Here is a 17,606-nt window from a genome sequence, read left to right as displayed (position 1 = left end):
TGCTCCCCGAATGAGAGGTGATCTCATTGAAACATATAAGATTCTGAGAGGGTTTGACAAGGTAGATGCTGAGAGGATGGTTCCCCTGGCTGGAGAGTCTAGCCGAGGCTTAGATTATAAGAGCAGGTAGGATATGCTAGAACTGTATAAATTACTAGTTAGGCCACAGCTAGAGTACTGCGTACAGTTCTGGTCACCACATTACAAGAAAGATGTGAACACACTAGAGAGGGTACAGAGGAGATTTACGAGGATGTTGCCAGGACTGGAGAATTTTAGCTATGAGGAAAGATTGGATAGGCTGGGGTTATTTTCTTTGGAACAGAAAAGGCTGAGGGGAGATTTAATTCAGGTGTATAAAATTATGAGGGGCCTAGATAGAATGGATAGAAAGGATCTATTTCCCTTAGCAGAGAGGTTTTTTTTTATTCGTCCATGGGATGTGGGCATCGCTGGCGAGGCCAGCATTTATTGCCCATCCCTAATTGCCCTTGAGAAGGTGGTGGTGAGCCGCCTTCTTGAACCGCTGCAGTCCGTATGGTGAAGGTTCTCCCACAGTGCTGTTATGAAGGGAGTTCCAGGACTTTGACCCAGCGACGATGAAGGAATGGCAATATATTTCCAAGTCGGGATGGTGTGTGACTTGGAGGGTAACGTGCAGGTGGTGTTGTTCCCATGTGCCTGCTGCTCTTGTCCTTCTAGTTGGTAGAGCTCGCAGGTTTGGGAGGTGCTGTCGAAGAAGCCTTGGTGAGTTGCTGCAGTGCATTCTGTGGATGGTACACACTGCAGCCACTGTGCACCAGTGGTGAAGGGAGTGAATGTTTAGGATGGTAGATGGGGTGCCAATCAAGCGGGCTGCTTTGTCCTGGATGGTGTCGAGCTTCTGGAGTGTTGTTGGAGCTGCACTCATCCAGGCAAGTGGAGAGTATTCCATCACACTCCTGACTTGTGCCTTGTAGATGGTGGAAAGGCTTTGGGAAGTCAGGAGGTGAGTCACTCGCCGCAGAATACCCAGCCTCTGACCTGCTCTTGTAGCCACAGTATTTATATGACTGGTCCAGTTAAGTTTCTGTTCAATGGTGACCCCCAGGATGTTGATGGTGGGGGATTCGGCGATGGTAATGCCATTGAATGTCAAGGGGAGGTGGTTAGACTCTCTCTTGTTGGAGATGGTCATTGCCTGGCACTTGTCTGGCGCGAATGTCACTTGCCACTTATGAGCCCAAGCCTGGATGTTGTCCAGGTCTTGCTGCATGCGGGCTTGGACTGCTTCATTATTTGAGGGGTTGCGAATGGAACTGAACACTGTGCAATCATCAGCGAATGTCCCCATTTCTGACCTTATGATGGAGGGAAAGTCATTGATGAAGCAGCTGAAGATGGTTGGGCCTAGGACAATGCCCTGAGGAACTCCTAGTCAATAACCAGGGGGCATAGATTTAAGTAATTGGTAGAAGGATTAGAGGGGAATTGAAGAGAAATTTTTCCACCCTGGTCTGGAACTCACTGCCTGAAATGGTGGTAGAGGCAGAACCGTCATCGCATTTAAAATGGATATGCACTTGAAGTGCCGTAACCTACAAGGCTACGGACCAAGAGCTGGAAAGTGGCATTAGGCTGGATAGTTCCTTTTATGCCGGCATAGACACGATGGGCCAAATCCCTCCTTCTGTGCTGTAAATTTCTATGCTTCTATGATTCTCGAACTAGCAGACATAGTCTCAGGATAAGGGGTTGGACATTTAGGACTGAGATGAGGAGAAATTTCTTTACTCAGTGGGTCATGAATATTTGGAATTCTCTACCCCAGAGGAGTGTGGATGCTCAGTCAGTGAATATATTCAAGACTGAGATCGATAGATTTTTGGACTCTCAGGGAATCAAGGGATATGGGGATCAGACAGGAAAATGGAGTTGAGGTCAAAGATCAGCCATGATCTTATTGAACGGCGGAACAGCCTTGTGGGGCCATATGGCCTACTCCTGCTCCTATTTCTTATGTTCTTATGTTCTTGGAACTAGATCCAGCACTATTTCCTTCCTGGCTGGACTTGAAACACACTGTTCCAGAAAGTTCTCTTGAACACATTTCAGGAATTCCTCCCCCTCTTTGCCCTTTACGCTGTTACTATCCCAGTCTATATGGGATCATTGAAGTTCCCCATTATCACTACTCTACAGTTCTTGCATCTTTCTGTAATTTGCCTGCAAATTTACTCCTCTATCTCCTTCCTACTATTTGGTGGCCTATAGTATACATCCAGTAGTGCAATAGCTCCTCTAGTGTTCCAAAATTCTAACGAAATAGATTCTGTCTTTGACCCCTCAACTACATCATCCCTTTCCAGTGGCAAAATAGTTTCTTTGATCAATACTTCCATCTCCTCCTTTCTTTCCTTCCCCATCTTTCCTGAATACCTTGTAGCTAGGAATATTAAGTACCCAGTCCTCCCCTTCTTTGAGCCAGATCTCTGTTATTGCCACTATATCATGGTCCCATGTGGCAACTTGATCCTGCAGCTCACCAACCTTATTTACCATGCTACATGAGGTACTTAATGAATGAATAGTCCCTGGGGCAGTTTCATTGGAGACTAGTTTGAAATCAAGTATAAAACACTTGGTAAATTTATTGTTGAAGTGATCTGCTCGGCTGATGGTTGGACAGTATTACAAGCCAGTCAACATCTGTGGAGAGAACAGATAAGTTCAAATTTCTGGTGTACACCCTTCATCAGAACTCTGAAATATCAATTTATCCGTCACTCCACAAATGCTGCTAATCTGCTAAATGTTGCCTGCCTTTTCTGTTTTTAATATTAACTCCAACAATATGTAAATGATTTTGACCTTTATTAAGAAGCCTATCAAAATAACGGAGTGAATATTGACACCACCTTTCAATGAGTTGAAGGCAGGGCTGGACTTGTGGTTAATACAAATTATGTGCGTAAAATCAGTTCCAGTCACTTACAGCAGCGCAATCTCCAGGCGTGATTGACGGGGGAATTACACAATCATCTCCACTCTGGGCCAGACGTGTGGGGCATGATTTTAAATGGGAAAAATGGGTGGGTTGAGGGCGGGAGGGCAGTAAAAATGTTTAAAATCTAACACCCGCCTCCAACCCGCCCACTTCCGGTTTTAACGTAGGCGGGACGCGGGGCAGGCAACCAATGCAGGCCTCCATTTTGACAGGTTTTTTGCTTTTAACCCCTGGGGCGGGGATTCCCGGGCCTTCTCCTTCACGCCACGTAAGAGGAGGCGAGAAGGCCCGAAACTGCAGGTAAGTGCCTTTATAGCACAGCTTGTGGGCCCAGAGGAGCAGGAGTGCTTCCCCCAGGCTCAACAAGCCTACCCGCAGCGACCCTACAAACAAGATCAACCGCCCCCCCACCACGATCCCCAACCACCCCTCATGATCTCCAATCCCCCCACCACGATCTCCAATCCCCTCCCTGATGTCTGACCCCCCCCCCTCAATGACCGACCCCCCTCCCCCCGCCTCATCTAACACTTACCTTTTCATTTCCTCTTCCTTCCTCTTCTCCCGTCAGACTGAGGCCAGCCTGTCAATCAGTACTTCTGGGTTTCCCGTCAGGAACTCCCCCCCCCCGCCGCCCCGCCCCGATAAAATCATGCCCGTGGTGTCACAATATGCAGCCTAAAAATAAATACATGGGCATGGAAATTCCTGGGGCCCAATTCCTCTGGCATAAGTGCGGCAGAGCAGAACTCCTGCCCACCCTCGTCAAATGCAAGGGACCCCATCCTAAATTCCGGGGACGAGGTTATTTACATAGCTGGGGTTAAGGGCACTTGCAAGGACTCATTGTAAAGCAGAGGGGAATCCTGCAGGCCCAAGGCCCAAATGGGCAAAAAAAACATTATTTTAAAACTCTCTGTACCAACTGGAGCCACACCACCTAGAGAAGACAATCAATCTTCTCTGGGATCCATTATCTACTCTAGTGAAGCGATTCACACCAGATCGGAACCTACGTGAGTTCCACTAAAGCCTTTCAAAAAAAGGGAGGAATACCCCGGGGAAGCCCCTGAACTCCCCCTTACATATCTCCTTATTACAGGGGGCAGAGGGGTGGCAGATAGCCCATGGATCTCCAGACTAGAATTTGAGCTCCAATCCATATGGGGCAGAATCCCAGTGGAGTCGGGCACAAATTATACTTTTGTGCTCTCCAGCCCCAGGAATTCCAGGGCCCATGAAATCTGCTTGAGAGATGCTTATCATTTATTTCTCAATTCTTCTGATATGAGCCATTAATTTTCCCATTACTTACCAGGAGCCCAATTCAGGTATCGGAAGGGATTTTGATCACTCCATTGCCACCCACTATTGAAATCCAGGCTATTTAATCCTATCCAGAGTGGTGTCCTCATGTTAGTCACAAGTCCTGAATAAAAGAAAAATATATTGCTTATAACCAAGTATTACTCATAAGGTTGTCCTATTCTCATGTTTTCGGGCAAGTGATTTCCTGTAATAAGATGAGGGCCCCACAGGGAACAAAAACATTAACCAGAGTTAAGTGCATGGGCAGCCTAAAGAAGAAATGGAAGATAATCCATTGTTGGCTGCAAGAGACATTCACGTTACTCTGATGTGGAATACCTTCTCCTGACTAACAAGAAGAATAGGGTACTGTACGTGATTGATAAAGTTTATACACCAAAAGCAGGCGGAATAACAACAGATCGCAGTATTAAAAAAAAGTGGCACACTCAAGGTCTCAGAAAGCGATAGGCAAAGAGTTGGAGTTAACTCATAACTGCCAAGAAAAAAGCAAAAGAACACGAGCCTCAATTAGAGTTGCCGAAACTCAAAAAACAATGAAGAAACAAGGCAAGGTGGAGGAAGAATGATGTGGATTCAAGGTCAACAAGGAGGAGGTACAGCAACAGCATGAGCTCTATGATAAGGAGAGATAGCACCATTTTGCTTTCAAACTGTCCAAGAAACACATATCAACAGCAAGTTCAATAAGTGAGCACACAGATTGCTTCGCTCATAACTCTGTTGGGAGCAATTTCATGAAATACAAATTCTTACCAAAATTTTAAAGAAGGAGATGACATCAATAGTTTTATTGGAAGATTTGAATTACAAGCAAACTACCATAAGTGGGACTGAGAGATCTGGGCTGAACGTCACTTAATAATAAAGTGCTTGTGGCATTTTCTTGTGTCAATCCCATGAACAGTACAAATTATGAAACCGTAAAATGTGTTATTCATAATACCCATGACCTGACATCTAAGCATACAGGTGAAATATAGGAAATTAAGGAAAATTCCACACAGTACTAATAGAGAATTAATAATAGAAAGTTAAAAGTTAAAATATTATAATAGTCTTTGTCAACCAATGTTAAGAGATTGATTTCTTGAAGCGGTTCTAGATCACGTAAGAATATGATTGCTTTACCTGGAAGTACGACCGAAAGCCAGTTAGGTGAACAAGCAGACCATAATGTGATCGCACTACTGTCGGGCCCCTGGTAACCAAATGTGTAGTTATGTTCCTCCCACCCATCAGCCAGGGTGAGACACACCCAGTCTAATGAATGTCCATAGCCCCAACAGCCAGAAGGTGTGCTACACAATGAGAACTCAAATGCTCCAACTATTACAAAATAGCACAATGCTATCTATTGCTGGTCCAGGGGTGGGGGCCAGATCCCAGTCAGAAAGATCGAATCCAGTTGTGAGACTGAGACTGCAGAATGTGCAATAACAAATGCTGCAAAGAATGACAGCACTCATTCACCCAGTCTTAGTAAATGAGCAACCGATGGATTACATAGTGATGGATGTATCTTAATGCTGATAAGACACACCTGAGCAGAAAATACAATACCTAGAGGGTAGGGTGACCCAGTTTCATGGCCTGTGTTACAAGATTTAGGTTTTGCCTTAGCAATTCTCTCATACTGCGGTTTTAGTCACTCCCGCAAGCGGTCAGAGCATCTGACATTTAGGGGTGTGTCCATACTGCCCAATATCTAACGATTAGATAATGTAACCAAGGGTGTAAAAATAAAACTGGATACTGGTGTCTCTCACACCTGTCCCTATGTGCGCTCATCACTCTTTGAGAAGATGGGCCAAAATAACACTTAATAAGATGAGGCCAGATATAAATCTGCTTTATTTCACCGCAAATAAACATATATTGCTCTCTTTATGGTTAATTCCATCAATAGAACTTACCTTCACGTAAAAACGCAAAATAAATGAACACACTATGCGTTCCCACATCAGTGAGTTATCTTGTTTAGACAAAATAAATTCTAACTATCCTCCTGCATCCTAACTTCTGGAGCCTGGTGAAAGCTTGCCCTAGCAGCTTTCTGTTTGAAAACCTAACTGTCAGTGAACATATCACATTACCTTTTGTTCATTCTGAGCCCAGGAAACAGAATTTCGCCAGGCTACCCTGTCAACTATCCCCCGCTAGAATCAAACAAATCGATTCATCTCAACCACAATGGATGTGAATGATCAATGAAAAGTCCAAACTAACTTCCACACAGGTGCAGATACTCCACTTGAATCCTAATCTAATCTTGCAGCCCTGTGAATTTAACAACAACAACAACTTGCATTTATAGCACCTTTAACATAGTAAAACGTCTCAAGGTGCTTCACAGGAACATTATCAAACAAAATTTGACACATAAGGAGATATTAGGACAGGTAGGTAGGTTTTAAGGAGTGTTTTAAAGGAGGAGTGAGAGGTAGAAAGGGGGAGAGGTTTAGGGAGGGAATTCCAGAGCTTAGGGCCTAGGCAACTGAAGGAATGGGTGCCAATGGTGGAGCGATGAAAATCGGGGACGCGCAAGAGGCCAGAATTGGAGGAGCGCAGAGATCTCGGAGGGTTGGTTTGTAACCCCATGAGATATAACTCAATACTAGGATTTTTAACATGTCAATGTTAACCCATGTCCCCTCATAGTGGGATAGTCATCAATCCCAAAATGTGGCCACGGTCAGGTTAGAATATCACTTGTGGTCAGGGATGAACCAAATAGAAGCTTATAGGCAGAAACCATTAGAGATTCTGCTGGGAAATGATTTCAGTGATGGGGACATTATGACCAATTTAGCTAAAGAGAAGAAGGCTTGAGTGGTGATCCAAGGACTGGTAGATGCTCAGAAGGGTGGTGTACATTGGCTGAAGTCACCCAAGGCACCATGGCCACAAAGCCTGAACCAATGGGATGGTATAGTTATAAAAACAATATTTGGTCCGACATTATCAATCCAAACCTGTTCAAGGTCAGGAACCAGAAGAGTCCTGCAGATAACAGCATTGTAGGCGTGTTTATATAGATTTACTTAAGTTAGCTTATGATATCCCTCTGTCAGACATTAGAGGGTAAAATGTACAAAAGACAGGTTATTACAGTATATTCATGGGTCTAGTATCTCTAACAAGATGGCTGAAAATTATAGGACATGTGACCGATGTTAATTTATGGGTAAACTGAGGGAATCACAAAAAAGCTCCAGTGCAACCCCCACCATTATTAATGAACATTTCAAAAGGGTGGGCATAGATATCATAGGTCTTATACCTGCCAGGAGTCAATTGTGGAAACGAGACAATCGATCACAGTCTTGAAAATGTCAATTGACCCAGCATCTGCAGAGCGCTCTCCTCATAGGGGGTGAGACAGTGACGGTTTGGGAATCCACCACCTGTCACTGTTCTCTCGCTGCCGTTATGGGACTTGGGAGTGGAAATGAATAAGCATAAAAGTCTGACTGAAGGAGTTAAAAAATGATTGCCCTCGGATGAAGAGCCTATGGACCCAGATCTCAAGGGCTCGGTCTTCAAATAGAAAATGGTACGGAAGCATAGAACTCAAGTACAGGCAGTGGAGATAGTTTCCATGAATGTAATGGAGATACTGGATGTTAGACAAATCCGATAGCAACATTTGCAACACAACGATAGAAATTTTTGACGCCGTGTAGACCATCCTGGAATGTGTGACAGTCCAGGAGAGATCAATGGTTGCAAGATCTCAGGAGGAGAATCTAAAGACTAACATGGTCTCTAGAATGGCAGCTACAGCTGCTTCCATTGCTATCTTGTGAGAGACCTTTAATTGCACCATAGCTCAAGGTTTCCAATATTTAATTGGGACTATTCAGTTTGCTCTTGCCAATCAGTTGAGCCATTGCCCAGAACCAATGGGTTGCCAGGTGTGGTAACTGAAGATGCTGCTGTATTTCAGAATAATGTCACAGCCGTTCCCTCCTCGCAGCCCCGTCTAATGCCAGCACATGTGGAAGTTTTATTCCAGGTCCTTCAAGGACATTAACTTCACTGAAACAAGCGTCACCATAGTCCTCTATCCTTTCATGGAAAAAATGCAGCCACCCACTTCTCAACCTCCTAACATTTAGGTAGTACCACATAGGAACAGAAGGTTAAGAAGAAGAAAGAAAGAACTTGCATTTATATTTCGCCTTTCACAACCTCAGAATGTCCCAAACCACTTTACAGCCAATGGAGTACTTTTTTTGAAGTGTAATCACTGTTGAGATGTAGAAAATGTAGCAGCCAATTTGCGTACAGCAAGGTCCCATGTACAGCAATGTGATAATGACCAGATAATCTGTTTTAGTGATGTTTGGTTGAGGGATAAATATTGACCAAGACACCGGGAGAACTCCCCTGCTCTTCTTTGAATAGTGCCACAGGATCTTTTATGTCCATTGAGAGGGTAGATGGGGCAACAGTTTAAAGTCTCATCTGAAAGATGGCATCTCTGACAGTGCGGCATTCTCTCAGTACTACATTGGAGTGTCAGCCTAGATTTTGTGCTCAAGTCTCTGTAGTGGCTTCTGACTCAGAGGCGAGAGCGCTACCACTGAGCCATAGCTGACATAAGAGCGAGAGTAAGCAAGGTTTTAGGCACAAGGTAGGCACGGTGGTAAGAAGTAGGTAGTTCTGAAACTCTTTTATAAGTATATTGGAAAATTGTCTTTCAAAGTGTGTACTTGTACAAATTTATTGTTCGAGTACGCAGGTCTCTATTCCTTACAATTATATTGTGAGGGAAGGACTTCTCCCTGAAAAGGTCAAAGATTTATTGCTTTAGGGAATAGTAGTCAGTATTAGGCAAACCCAAGGACTCATCAGCGGATCATGGTCTTAGAGGCATGCCATGAGTGATATCAATTGAAAACAATTTGTTACTGTTTCTCTCAAGCTATTGACAATGTGCTTTCCTGAACCTCCTGTTCTCCATCCTAGGCATCCCCCACATAATCAGTTTATGGCGGGCCTGTTCCCTCTTTTTGTGCCTTCCTCATCCTCACCTGAAAGAACTAACCCTTTCTGAATGGCATAGTTCTGCAACATCCAGCAAACCACGATAATCCACGAGACCCTTGCTAGGCTGTACTGCAGGACTTCTTCAGATCTATCAAGGCATTTGAAATAAGACTTTGAAATCCTGATTGTCTGCTCTATTACAATACAACCTGATGTAAAGAAATGCTCTATTTACTTGGCCCCGACAATGGGCCTCAACCACACTCTTAGATAAGCTCTCACTACAGCACCAGTGTGGATTGTCTGCTTCTCACATCAGCTATTCTTTGGTCTCTCCGAGTAAGTGTCATATTCTAATTAGCGCTGAAATACAGGCAGTTATAGAAATACATACATGTTAAAACACGGAAAAGGGCCATTTGGCCCAATCACTCCAAATCGGCATTTACGTTCCGCACAAGCAAATAGTCCTAATCATATTTAACTTCCATGTTCTTATATCCCTTTATTCCCTTATCTTTCATCTACCTATGCAATCTAATTTTCAACGTTGATATAATTTTTGCCTCAAACACTAATCCTGGAAATGAATTCCACAGCCTGTGAAAAGAAATTTCTCCTGTTCTCTGTTCTAAATCTCATGGATTGTACCTATATGCTCTCATTCTAGACCCCTCAACTACTGGAAACAGTCTGCTTCTATCAACCACAAGCCATCCTTTCATAATTTTAAACATTTCTATCATATCACCCTGCATTGTTTCAATGAAAAAAGACCCAATTTTTCAAGTCTTTCTTTGTATTTCCTCATAAAAGGCAACATCCTCTGACCCTGTATTGTACCCTTGTTAAAGCCTCAATATCCTTCCTGTAATGTGGAGCCCATACTGCACATAGTACTCTAATTGAGGTTTTATTAAAGTTTTTATATAGGCTCCTCATCACCTTTTTTTGTTCTATTCTATACCTTTTGTGATAAAACTTAGAATTCCATTAGTTTTTTACATAGCCTTATTCACATGAGGTGCTGCCTTTAATGCCCTGTGAACTTATACACTCAAATCCCTCTGCTCTTCTACAGCATCAAACCTACTTCTGTTTAGAGTATAATTATCGCTGTTAGTTTGTTTACTAAAATGTATCACCTCACACTTAATGACATTGAATTCCATCTGCCACTTTTTATCCCATTCCTCCATCCCTTTGCAGCTTCCTTTGGTCGTTTGAAGAATTAACTGCACTTCCTATTCTGGTATTATCTGCAAATTTTGACACCACTTCCTCTTGGCCTATATCAAAATCACTTCAGGATTCACCTCTTCTCTGATATCCTTCTCTTTAGTAAAGACTTTAGTGAAAAGTGTGAAGTACTTTTAAATATCTCTGTCATTTTTCACTCATTATCTACAAATTGACAATCTTCCCTTCTCAGAGGTCCTAACTTGCTTTTAGCAATTCTCTTTTTACTGATATACTAGTCCTTATTGGCCCTTTTCGTCAATTTTCTTCAATTTTAATTAGTTTCTAACTTCATTATTTATCCATGGCATTCTGAAACTATTAGTAATTTTCTTCTTAATTAGGAGCTATACTGAGCTAAACTGTTTTCATTTAATAACTTTACAGCCAGCTGGATTTGAACCTAAGTCCCACAGATGAAAGGATGTTATTCCATTCTATTCTATCACCAACAGATCAATAAAGTTAATAACTTGCTGGGTATGGGTAATGGAATCTTTGTTTTGCTAGATAACATTTAAAAAACATTGTTGCATATCTGCAATAATTTGTTACCTGACAGATATGTCTGTGTGTGTAGCTCTGTCACACTCAGCAAGTCTGAATTGTGTTGCTGACAACTTCTTCTTGCTTCATGCCACGTCAGAGCTGAATTATAGTTGATCAGGTAGCAGTTGCCTGTTAAAGGATCTTCATTCCATAAAGTACTGCAGGTGCTGGCTGTAAAAACGGACAGGTTTTACTCGTAAATCGGTGTCTTATCTCTGTAAGTATTTAAGTCCTTTCCTTAACAAAAACAGCTTGTCCTGGTACGTACATATGCAATGCATACTTACTTGCATCCACATATACCAGGTCCATGCAGCTTTGCTATTGTTCACTGAGCAATTAATGGAGTTCAAAATCATTGTTTATTGTTAGTCCAGCATGGTCATGGCATGATGAAAGTACAGGGAAGTTTGTGTAAAATGTAATTTTAATCCAATTTGTTAGGTTATGGTGGTTTAGAACTGAGGCATGAAATGCTATTTGCACAGAATGAGAATGAAACCTTTTCCTATATGTGACCATTTGGATTCTACTTCACTACTCAGCTGTTTGCACTCCGACTACAACATGAGTCAAGCAAGCAGTGGCAGGGGTAGTAGGCTTTACAAAGTGCTCTCAGCTCAGAAAAATGCCCTTTAGAATTGAATGAGAACATGCTTGAAAAATACTAGAATGGAACATGCCTTCATACAAGCACTACTTCCAGTGCAAAGCGCCACAGGAGAAAAAGCATGACTGAGACTACGGGGTAGATCTACTGTGACTGGAGATTAATGAGGCATCAGTTAAAGCATGAAACCATGCAGCCTCTAGGAAAACGGAGAAGGAATAGGTGAGGGAAATGTTTTTGTCAAAAAGTTACACTAAATAGGAACTGAGTTGCCTGCCATCATTTTCAGAACCAATCATCTACTCAAGGTGTTATATAAATGAATTAGAACTTCAAAAAAGGTCATGCCAAATAGATAATAAATAGCAGTTTATCAGATATTATTATATGGATTTCACAGTACCAATGAAAACTGCTCTAATACAGAGACTGTGAATGAAACTTTATAGCCATTTACGATATTAGGAACATACAGTTGTAAAAAATATTTAATGTTTTATATTTCCCAATTCATTTGTAGCATTCCTCAACTGAAGGATGGGCAGATACCCAAGTCTCTGCCAAAGCTGCTCTGCAATTCCCTGCTTTAAGGTATGCAACAGCTTGCCAAGGTATTTCCTTCAGTGTTCAGTCCCTCTTCCGGCAGGGAAAAGCCTGCACTCTGTTCAGCACCACCCCCTCCCCCCTCTCCTGCCAACAGCAATGGCCAAAACATGTTGTGCTTGAGATGAAAATTGTTGCATTTTTATACACCACTTAGTCAAGCGAATTTTACAGAATACCTTGATACTGTTTTAGTTGCTTTGGAAACAGGGACAGGAATTAGACCATACAAAAAGGCAGATTTTCTCTAAGTATTTTCCAGAGCTTGTAATGTATTTGAGAAAGCAGAGGCAAAGAAGGAAATAATGGCAGCTTGGACTACAAAATGAACAGAGACATGTAGAATATAATCTATGTGAAAGTAGAAATGGAGTCTCTTCCTCTTCCTGTTTGCAAACAACTAAAACTGTTCTGATCCTAAAAGGGAGGAAATCCTTTGCCATAGATTAAGAAGGAAAGGAAACTGGAATTTGTAAAGGCAACTTGTAAAGTGCCAAGTATTGTAAACAGGAAAATAAAGTGATTGCAATATACAATTAGCAATCAGCACTAAATGTCAGTGAACAAAAGATCTGCGTGTTTGTAGTAAGATTTTAAAAATGTTAATATTATCCTAATCAATGTAATAGTGTGCGGACAGCAATTTAAAATAATTTCATGAGTTATTCCAGATCAGCAAAACAATTTCAGTTTTTGATTTCATTGCATAAAATGATTGCATAAAATTGGTACTATTTTTTTTATTTGTTCATGGGATGTGGGCTTTGCTGGCGAGGCCGGCATTTATTTCCAATGCCTAATTGCTTGTATAATTAATGTAAAATGACAAAGTTAAAAATTTATGAAGTTGCTATTATGATTTTTGGGCTGCATCAGATATTTCTTCTGTTCAGAAACAAGGACCAATCTTGATCAGCCATGATCAGTTTGAATGGCGGAGCAGGCCCGAAGGGCCAAATGGCCTACTTGCTCCTATTTTCTATGTTTCTATGTTTTAAGCAAGCCCTCGCTCCCTACGAACTCAGGTGTGACCTGTACATAAGAACATAAGAAATAGGCCATACAGCCCCTCGAGCCTGCTCCACCATTCAATAAGATCATGGCTGATCTTCGACCTCAACTCCACTTTCCCGCCCGATCCCCATATCCCTTGATTCCCCTAGAGTCCAGAAATCTATCGAGCTCAGCCTTGAATATATTCAATGACTGAGCATCCACAGCACTCTGGGGTAGAGAATTCCAAAGATTCACAACCCTCTCCTTGAAGAAATTCCTCCTCATCTCAGTCTTGAATGGCCGACCCCTTATCCTGTGACTATGCTCCCTAGTTCTAGACTCTCTAGCCAGGGGATACAATCTCTCAGCATCTATCCTGTCGAGCCCCCGTATAATCTTATATGTTTCAATGAGATCTCCTCTCGTTCTTCTAAACTCCAGAGAGTATAGGCCTATTCTACTCAACCTCTCTTCATAGGACAACCCTCTCATCCCAGGAATCAATCTAGTCAACCTTTGTTGTACTGCCTCTAAGGCAAGTATATCCTTCCTTAGATAAGGAGACCAAAACTGTACGCAATACTCCAGGTGAGGTCTCACTAAAGCCCTATACAACTGTATTAAGACTTCCTTACTCTTGTACTCCAAACCCCTTGCAATAAAGGCCGACATGCCATTTGCTTTCCTAGTTGCTTGCAATACCTGCATACTAACTTTTTGTGTTTCTTGTACGAGGACACCCAAGTCTCTCTGAACACCAATATTTGATAGTTTCTCAACATTTAAATAATATTCTGTTTTTCTATTCTTCCCACCAAAGTGAATAACTTCACATTTCCCCACATTATACTCCATCTGCCACCTTCTTGCCCATTCACTTAATCTATCTATATCGCTTTGCAGACTCTTTGTGTCCTCCTCATAGCTTGCTTTACCGCTTAGCTTTGTATCTTCAGCAAACTTGGATACATTACACTCAGTCCTTTCATCTAAGTCATTAATATAGATTGTAAACAGCTGAGGCCCAAACAGCGATCCTTGCAGCACCCCACTAGTTACAGCCTGCCAACCTGAGAATGACCCTTTTATCCCTACTCTCTGTTTTCTGTCCTTTAGCCAATCCTCTATCCATGCTAATATATTACCCCCAACCCCATGAGCCCTTGCCTTTTGTAACAACCTTTTATGTGGCACCTTATCGGATGCCTTTTGAAAATCCAAATATACTACATCCACTGGTTCTCCTTTATCTACCCTGCTGGTTACATCCTCAAAAACGCTAATAAATTTGTGAAACATGATTTCCCTTTTATAAAACCATGTTGACTCTGCCTAATCATATTATGATTTTCTAAGTGTCCTGTTACCACTTCCTTAATAATGGATTCCAGCATTTTCCTGAGGACCGATGTTGTCAGGCTAACTGGCCTGTAGTTCCCTGTTTTCTCTCTCCCTCCTTTCTTGAATACCTTCCAGTCCACTGGGACTGTTCCAGAATCTAGAGAATTTTGGAAGATCACAACCAATGCATCCATTATCTCTGCAGTCACTCTTTTGGAACTCTAGGATGTAGACCATCAGGTCCAGGGGATTTGTCAGCTTTTAGTCCCATTAGTTTCTCCAGTACTTTTTCTCTACTGATATTAATCACTTTAAGTTCCTCACTCTCATTAGACCCTTGGTTCCCCGCTATTTCTGGTATGCTTTTTGTGTCTTCTACTGTGAAGACAGATACAAAATATTTGTTTAACATCTCTGCCATTTCCTTATTCCCCATTATAATTTACAGGGAAGAGGGGAAGAGTCTGCTCAGCACCTCCACCATACCCTTGCTTCTTTTTTATATAGTTGCCTTGAAACTACTTTTAGTTATTCCAATTTCTGAACCCTTTGAGTTAATTTATTATGGCAGTGGGAACTGGTGTTGTATGGAACATGCATTCTGAAGACCATGAGTGTCCAGTAATAAATGCTTCGAGGTGGATTCACTCAAGCTCAAAGTTACTGAGTTGGGTTCACCTTTGCCAGATTACAGATGGTAACACCTCAACTGAAAAGTCTTTATATTTGTCTCTGCCCCTGCCTCAACCCATCTTCTGCTGAAACCCCCATCCATGCTTTTGTTGCCTGCAGGCTCAACTATTCCAATGCTTTTCTGACCGGCCTTCCACCTTCCACTCTCCGTAATCTTCAGATCGCCCATACCCCTGCTGCCCGTTTCCAAATTCGCACCAAGGTCCTATTCACCCATCACCCCTATGCTCGTTGACCTACTTTGGCTCCCGGTCCAGCAACACCTCAAATTTAAAATTCTTATCCTTAAGTTCAAATCCCTCCATGACTTCGTCCCTCCCTATCTCTATAACCTCCTCCAGCCCTACAAAGCTCTGAGAACTCTGCATTCTGGCCTCTTGTGCATCCCCGATTTCTTTCGCCCCTCCTTTGGTGGCCATGCTTTCAGTTATCTAGGCTCTAAGCTCTGGAATTTTCTCCCTAAACCTCTCTGCCTTTTTACCTCTCTCTCCACCTTTAAGATGCTCCTGAAAACCTACCACTTTGACCAAGCTCTTTATGTAGCTCGGAGTCAAATTTTGTCTGATAACGCTCTTCTGAAGTGCCTTGTGATGTTTTACTATGTTAAAGGTGCTATATAAATGCAAGTTGTTGTTGTTTTAGGTTTGTGACCTAAAGATACACCAACCTCAGACATTGCAGTGAGTCACATTGTTATAGACATAAAATGACTGCCTTGGCTCATTCAGACTGTCTATAGAGGGCACTAATAGTGCTGGGATCTCTCGATAAATATGTAATGAAGGTCCTATAAGGAAAATCGGACTGTGTCTTGGCAGAGTTACACTCACAGGCACAGGTGCAGTTTCGGTGCTATTTTGGTGATAAGTCCACCAGAGTGGAAAATCTAGCCCCGGAGTCTGTAATATGGGATGAAATTAGTGAACACTTAGAAAGATTTGGGCTAATCGGGCAGTCAGTTAGGATTTGTAAAGAACAAGTCATGATTTACCAAGTTAATTGAAATTAATACCAGTCAGTGGTATTAAAGGCGATGTCACTGATGGATAGAGGGACAGCTAGTGGACAGAAAGCAAAGAGTCCGAGTAAATTCATGTTTTGACAGATTGGTTGGATCTGGGTAAGTGTGTAGACTTTGTAAAAGACATTGGTAAGGCCGCAGTTAAAGTATTGAGTGCAAGTGTGGGCATCCCCATTATATGAAGGGTATTAGAATCATGGAATGGATGCACAAAGATATCACCAGAATGATATCAGGAATGAGAAAAAGCCTGAAAAATTAGGATTTTTTTAACAGAAAAAGAGAAGTTTAGAGAGTTATCAAATGGAGAATTTTAAAACTATGAAAAGTTTTAAGAGAGCAAATGGTGAAAGATTGTCACCATTGGTTGGTGAACTAGTAACACTAGATATAAAAAGAGGAAAGTTAGAAGAAATATTTTCATACAGATGGTTATTAGGACAAAGAATGTATTAACACAAGTAGCTATTGAGTAATGAACTATAGAAACAATTAAAAGTGAATTGGATAAATATTTGGAAAGGAAAAACATGAAAAAATTTGGAGAAAGGGCAGGGAAATGGGATTACAGTAGATAGCTCTAGTTAAAAAGCTAGCACTGGCAGAAGTGCGATAGGCCAAATGGCCTCCTCTTCGTAATATAGTGTTACCCAAGGTTGAACAGAACATCCTTGTTAACATAAATTATTCACTAAAAGTAACACAAGTCTTCTTGTGTCCTCCTAGTTCTCTGGATAACCAAGGAATAATCATTCTATCAGATTGTGTGACTAAAGATTTAATGTGCAAGTCAGGTTTATCAAAAGTAGAAACTTCTCAGTAGCAAAAGATCAACACAGCAGATTTCATTTGATTACAGAAGGTCACTTAACTCGCCGAGTCTGTTACAAAACACATACACATTTCTAAATTGCATTAGATTTTGGAAGTAATCACCCTGAAAATCCTTGGGGGTGCATCCCAGTGTAAATGTGTCAGTGGAATCTCCGCTGCTGACCCGGAAGACTTTCCCTAATTTTCCTTGCAATGGCCTGTGCCTGTACCACCAGGGAGCCTGCCCGCAGAAGAGGTCAGGAATCCAGCCAAAAAGTGGCCTAGTGGAAGCGGGGGGAGGGGGAGTTGAAGCTGGGCCCTGCCAGTAAGGGGGCCTTAAATCTGCAAGAGTCCAGGCCACAATTGTCGGCTCAATTCCCGCCCCCCCCCATCGCCCTACCCCCATCCCCCCAACTCCGGTGGGTCCCACT

At 42.1% G+C, this 17,606-nt stretch overlaps 1 protein-coding gene across 1 annotated transcript in view; it reads right to left on the bottom strand.

Moving 5' to 3' along the window:
- Nucleotides 1–17,606, bottom strand: part of mrc1a (mannose receptor, C type 1a) — a 151,654-nt gene that overhangs the window by 90,595 nt on the left and 43,453 nt on the right. Inside the window, exons 4-5 of the mRNA XM_068007082.1 lie at nt 11,105–11,269; nt 4,302–4,415 (exon numbers count right to left, since the gene is read on the bottom strand). Coding sequence (XP_067863183.1) covers nt 4,302–4,415; nt 11,105–11,269 — 279 coding nt within the window. The remainder of the gene's footprint in view (nt 1–4,301; nt 4,416–11,104; nt 11,270–17,606) is intronic.

Source organism: Heptranchias perlo, chromosome 2, assembly GCF_035084215.1.
Source record: "Heptranchias perlo isolate sHepPer1 chromosome 2, sHepPer1.hap1, whole genome shotgun sequence".
Classification (NCBI taxonomy): Eukaryota; Metazoa; Chordata; class Chondrichthyes; order Hexanchiformes; family Hexanchidae; genus Heptranchias; species Heptranchias perlo.
This window is presented reverse-complemented; position numbering and strand designations above follow the sequence as displayed.